This window comes from Rhincodon typus, chromosome 30 (genome assembly GCF_021869965.1).
Source record: "Rhincodon typus isolate 14 chromosome 30, sRhiTyp1.1, whole genome shotgun sequence".
NCBI lineage: Eukaryota > Metazoa > Chordata > Chondrichthyes > Orectolobiformes > Rhincodontidae > Rhincodon > Rhincodon typus.
In genome coordinates, this window is record NC_063361.1 from 36,749,851 (window position 1) to 36,755,850 (window position 6,000).

The 6,000-nt window shown below is 39.9% G+C and overlaps 1 protein-coding gene across 2 annotated transcripts in view; it reads left to right on the plus strand.

Annotated features, from left to right (window-relative positions):
* smarce1 (SWI/SNF related, matrix associated, actin dependent regulator of chromatin, subfamily e, member 1) overlaps positions 1 to 3,685 on the plus strand; it is a 61,283-nt gene extending 57,598 nt beyond the window's left edge. For both annotated transcript variants that reach the window (XM_048614364.1, XM_048614363.1), the window contains one exon: positions 2,367 to 3,685. In XM_048614364.1, coding sequence (XP_048470321.1) covers positions 2,367 to 2,578 — 212 coding nt within the window. In that variant the 3' untranslated portion in view covers positions 2,579 to 3,685. The remainder of the gene's footprint in view (positions 1 to 2,366) is intronic.
* Positions 3,686 to 6,000: the final 2,315 nt, after the last annotated feature.

The window sequence follows — 6,000 nt, forward strand, 5'->3', positions numbered from 1 at the left end:
AGACCGGGTTTGATTAGGAGTAATCAGCATGGCTTTGTGTGTCGGGGACCATGCCTCACAAATTTGTTAGAGTTCTTTGACGTGACCAGGAAGGTTGATGAGGTCAGGGCAGTAGACATAGTCTATATGGATTTCAATAAGGCTTTTGATAAAGTTCCACACAGTAGGCTGCTCTGGAAGGTTAGATTATATGGAATCCAGGGAGAACTGGCAAATTGGATACATAATGGGCTTGATGGTAGGAAGCAGAGGGTAATGCTGGAAGGATGCCTGTCTAATTAGAGGCCTGTGACTAGTGGCGTACCTCAGGGGTCAGTGCTGGGCCCATTGCTGTTTGTTATCTATGTTGATGATTTGGATAAGAATGTACAAGGCATGATTAATAAGTTTGCAGATGACACTAAAATAGGGGGTATCGTGGACAGTGAGGAAGGTTTTCAGAAGTTGCAGCAGGATCTTGATCATCTGGGGAAGTGGGCTGAGAAATGGCAAATGGCGTTTAATATAGATAAGTGTGAAGTGTTGCATTTTGAAAAGTCAAAACCAAGCAGGAGTTTCATGGTTAATGGTAGGGCCTTAAGGAGTGTAGTGGAAGAGAGGGACCTTGGAGATCAGGTGCACAGTTCTCTGAAAATAGAGTCAGTGGTAGACAGGGCAGTGAAGAATGCTTTTGGCACACTGGCCTTCATCAGCCAGGGTATTGAGTATAGAAGTTGGGAAGCTATGATGCGGTTGTACATGACGTTGGTGAGGCCGTACTTGGGAGCATTGTGTTCAGTTCTGCTCACTTTGCTGTAGGAAGGATGTTATTAAACTGGAAAGAGTACAGAAGAAATTTACAAGGATGTTGCCAGGACTCCAGCGACTGAGTTATAGGAAGAGGTTGGACAAGCAAGGATTTTTTCTTTAGAGCGTGTATTAGATCATGAGAGGCATGGATAGGGTAAATGCACTCAGTCTTTTGCCAAGAGTTGGGGAATCGAGGACTAGAGAGCATCAGTTTAAGGTAAGAAGGGAAAGAATACATGGGAACATGAGGGGCACCTTTTTTACATCGAGGGTGGTACGCATATGGAATGAGCTGCCAGTGGAAGTGGTTGAGGCAGGTAGATTAACAACATTTAAAAGGCATTTGGACAAATACATGGATAGGAAAGGTTTAGAAGGAAATGGGCTTCGCATGGATGGACATTTTGATCGGCATGGACCAGTTTGAGCCAAAGGACCTGTCTCCGTGTTGTAGCACTCTATGACTCTGTTTGCATAATTCCCAGGCACTTTTAATGGGTTCCAGAATCTCCCTGTGGAATTGGTTAAAAAAGCCATGTTGTCAGTGTGATTTTCTTCAAACTTGTTGATTTTCTAAGGATAGTGCAAACAGCAGATTTGGTGTCCCAGGTTGGCCTTTGGAATTATGTAGGAAAGCAATTCAAAGTTCTTTTGTCCTCTTCAGATTTGACTACCTCAGCCGGGAGCCATGATTACTGGACTGGGTTGTTGTTGTATGTAGATTTTTGTGAAGAATTGATGTTACATAACAGCTCATTCCCAAAGATTCTGCCACTATAAATCCAACCTGGGAGGTTGCAGAAATGTTTGCAACCCTTGGGTGATTTTTCTCACTTATCCGCACTTCAATCCTCTAACTTAATGAAATGGCGAAAAACTAAGCTGAGGTGAGAGAATTTTCTTGTTAAACTTTGATTAAAAGATGGGCAGGAGAAGATGGCTTGCACCGTTTCTCTAGGATTTCCACCTCCTCTGCTAAAGTCATGGGTGATTAGAAGAAGCTATACAATAATTCCATGCCCTGATCTTTAACCTTTTTTTTTAATTAGAAAGAATGTAAATCTGGATGATACCAATTTTGCATTCTGGAACTCCTGCAGTTAAATTACGCAATTTTATGTTCAAACCTCAATTAGCAACTTGAACCAGGAGCGAAGTCTGCTATTTTAGTACAAAAGTAAGAACCAGTCCACTTGATGACTTTGAGAGCCTATTAAGTAGTGCGGAGAATCAAAGCCAATCAGACCCAATCCCTTTTACTTTAAGACTTGCAGATTCTCAGGACAAGCCAAAGGGCTTTACAGTCAATGGATTATTTTGAAGTGTATTTGGTGTTTTGAAGAGGAATGAAGCTGGCACTTTATTCTAAATGAGGCTTGTCAGGCAGGTTCAAGATGAAAGATCAGTTGAAAAGCCCTTATAAGAAGTCCCCTGCATTGTTTTGACCCTTTCATTTTGAACACAACTTTTCATCCACCTCAGCAGATTTTATGATAGGGTTCTGAAAGTGGTGACTTTGAGCCTCCCTCTGTTTAAGTGAAGAAAATTGTGACTAAAACATGCATCCTTATTTACAGATGAGCCACGCAATGATGAAACACCAGAAACCCAACAGAGTAGTGAAGAGAGCACAGCAACTCCAGAATACAAAGAGGGATGTCAAGACACGACAGACAGCAGTGTGGAGCAAGGAGCGAGCGAGAGCACCTCTGGTACAGAGAGCAACAGCGCTATGGCAGAAGAAACCATGCCAGAGCCTACACCCGAGAGTGAAGACAAGAAAGAATGAATTCAACAAATACAAAAACTTTTCATTCCAGTTAGTTGTACTAATTGATTAGTATTGTACTGTTTTTTATTCTACCTGTTTATATAAGTTAGAAGGATTTTCTTTTTACACATTTGTAGAGGTGCCAGCGTAATGGACTCTTTTAGCCCATCCTACAGCCCCGTGGCCAATTTGAGATTCAGTGCTACAAAGTGGAATGATTGAATTATGAAGGGGCAGAAGAAAAGGTACAGAAATTTAAAGGTGCTGTATGCTGTACTTAAACCAGCCTGCTCTTGGTCCCTCTTAAGGGATATTTATTTTTCCTCATTAAATAAATATGGCTTAATGCCTGAATCACGAGGTCAAAGTGCACAGGTGGCAGCGGTCTGTTTCAATGTATGTACATCTTTATCTCTCATTTTCTGTCTACTTAATTACCATGGATTTTGATTGATGTGTTAAAGAACTGTGAATGTTGCTTCCTGAAAACTGAAAAGGATAGTGTTTCTGGTGAAGCTGACTCCTATACCCACTCTTTACAAGTGCTTTCTGGACCATAGAAAAGTTTGCCACGATCACAGGTGTTTCTGTCATTTGAACTTAGTCGGTGCCTATCTTCCTGGAATTGATTCAGTGGCAATTGAGAAAACTGATTGCCCCAGAGATTACTATAAGTTCACTTTTTGCATCTGTTTGATTATTGCCCATTTTTTCATTGCAGTTTATAGTTTTGAAAAGTGTCATCATACAATGCCCTGTAATTAACTAAAGTAGCCACAGAGTTGATATTTTACTGGTATAGAACTGTGGAATCTTGTCTCCCCAGTAAGAATTTAAAAGAATTTAACAAGACCACAAATAGCTAGTCAAACCCACAGAGCTGGCAAACATTGTAGTTTGATGCTGGGGGGCAGTTGTTTTGTGAAGAGGATCATACCTTTAATGACCAGTTGAATTGAATTGTAGTTGAAGTTGTGCTTCAGGAAGATGGAACGTGCCAGCAAAGATGACGCCACAGGTGGCTTCCCAGTGTGATTGGCATTGCTGTTTGTGTCTTCTGTAGTATGTTGAGTTTCCTATTTTTAAAAGATTTCCCTGCCACAATAAAAGAAAAAGTTAATCTAATGGCTGTTTTGCATGCTTTGTGATCCTGTGCTAGTCACTATTTTGTTGTGCAGAATGAAGAAGCTGCGCTGGTTGCGCTGCACCTGCTGGTGAGAAACGCAAACTTGCATTTATATGGCACCTTCCACATCCTCAGGACATTCCAGTGATGGACATCACAGTCAATTAATTACTTCTGACATGAAGTCACTATTGCTTTGAGGTCAAATACATTGACTATTCTTTTGCATGCAAAATCTCACAAGTATGGGATAATTGGTAGTTAGATTTGATAATGTGGCTGAACTATTGGTCAGGACAGTAGGAATAGTGCCATGGATTTTTTTGCATTCACCCTGGAAAATTGATAATTTTAAAGAAGCAACTAACAGCAATTGAACAGATTGTCTGTCTTCATTCTAGATGATACAGATAATATTTTAGAAATACTTGTAAATCAACAAGAGGTGAAAGGGCAGAGGAACTTGAAACAGTTAAAATTATCAGGGAAAGGGTACTGAGAACAATTTCACAACTAAAGACTGACCCGTTACTAGAACCTGATGAGACCTAGGGTGCTAAAGAAAATGCTGTGGAGATAGTAGATGTATTGGTTTTAATTTTCCAAAATTCCATTGGTTCCAGAAAGGTTATGTCAGATTGGAAGATGGAGAAGGCAACTCCTCAAGAAAGGAAGAAGGATTGTGAAAGGTCTGACAGGCCATCTGCTGTTGAAAAATGTTAGAATCTATTATTAAGGGAGTTACAGCAGAGTACTTAGAAAATCTTAATGAAATTAGGCAGAGGCAACATGATTTTGTGAAAGGGAAATCATGTTGGACTAATTTGGATTCTTTGAGGATAAAGGGGAATCTATAGGCATGATGTGCTTGGATTTTTAAAAGCAAATTTAATTAGGTGCAATATTAAAGGTTACCAGTCAAAATGAGTTCATCTGCTCCAGAGGTGTTTAATAATATCTCTGAACAAGTTGTTTAAAAATGTATTTGGGGGTAACATTATTAATATGGTTAGAGGACTGGTTAGCTAGCAGGGAGCACAGAGTAGGGATAAATATGTCATTCTTATGTTAGCAAGCTGTAACCAGTAGAGTGTAGGGTCAGAGGTGGGGCCTCTGTTATTTAGAAACCATATAAAGGACTTGGATGAAGGGACTGAATGTATAGTTGCTAAATTTTCTGATGACACAAAGGTAGGAAAGTAAATTGGTGAATGTAACAGAGTTTACTGAAGGACTTCAATAGCTGAAGTGAGTGAGCAAAAAATTGGCAGTTGAAGAATAATGTAGGAAAATGTGAACTTGTCCACTTTGGCAAGCAGGAGGAAAAGCAGTGGATTATATAAATAAAAAGAGATTGCAGAACTCTGTAGTTAGGAGGGATCTGGATGTCCTTTTGCATGATCATTAAAAGTGAATGATTAGCAAAAGAAACTAAATGGAACGTTGGTGTTTATTGCACGAGGAATGTAATGTTAACATAAGGAAGGATTGCTACAATTGTGGAGGACATTGGTAAGATCACACTGGAATACTAGTACAATTTTGGTTTCTTTGCTTCAAAAAGGATTTCAATGCTTTAACAGTAGTTTAGATAAGATTAATTCAGTGGATTTGTGGGATGAAGGGGTTATATTACAAGGAATGGTCAAACAACCTGGGCCTGTATCTTGTGGAGTTTAGAAGAATGAGAGTTTTGTCTTATTGGAGCAGGATGATTGTTGAGAGAATTTTTCCTTTGCAGGAAAAGCTGAAACTAAGGAGCACAGTTTTAAAGTTAACAGGTCCCCGTTTTAAAATGAAGAGAAGGAAAACCTTTACATTCAAAAGGTTGTTTCTCTGGAATTCTTTTCTCCAGAGAGCAGTGAAGGCAGGGTCATTCAACGTTTTTAAAGCTGAGTTAGATGATTGACAAGAGACTCGGAATAGAAAGGACAGACCGGAAAGTACAGTTGAGGCCCAGTCAGATCAGCCATGATCTTATCAAATGGCACACAAAACATAAATTACCTGAAATCTTAGTGACATTATCGTTAATTTTCTCTTAAACGCTAATGAACCCCAGTTCTACCTCACCAGCACAATTCCTCCATTGTTAGTGATTAGACTGCTTCGCCAGCATCCAGTACTGGATTAGTAGAAAATTCCTGCAGTAATGTATCAGGAAGATTAGAGCCATTGTTTACAATTGCTGCTCCAAACTCTGTTCCATAGCAAACAAATCCATCCTTCTCCCTGGCAACAGTCTGAGATTAGCTAATCTGTTGGCAACCTTCGTGTCACATTTGGTGAGCTGAGCTTCTGACGTGTGCTATCA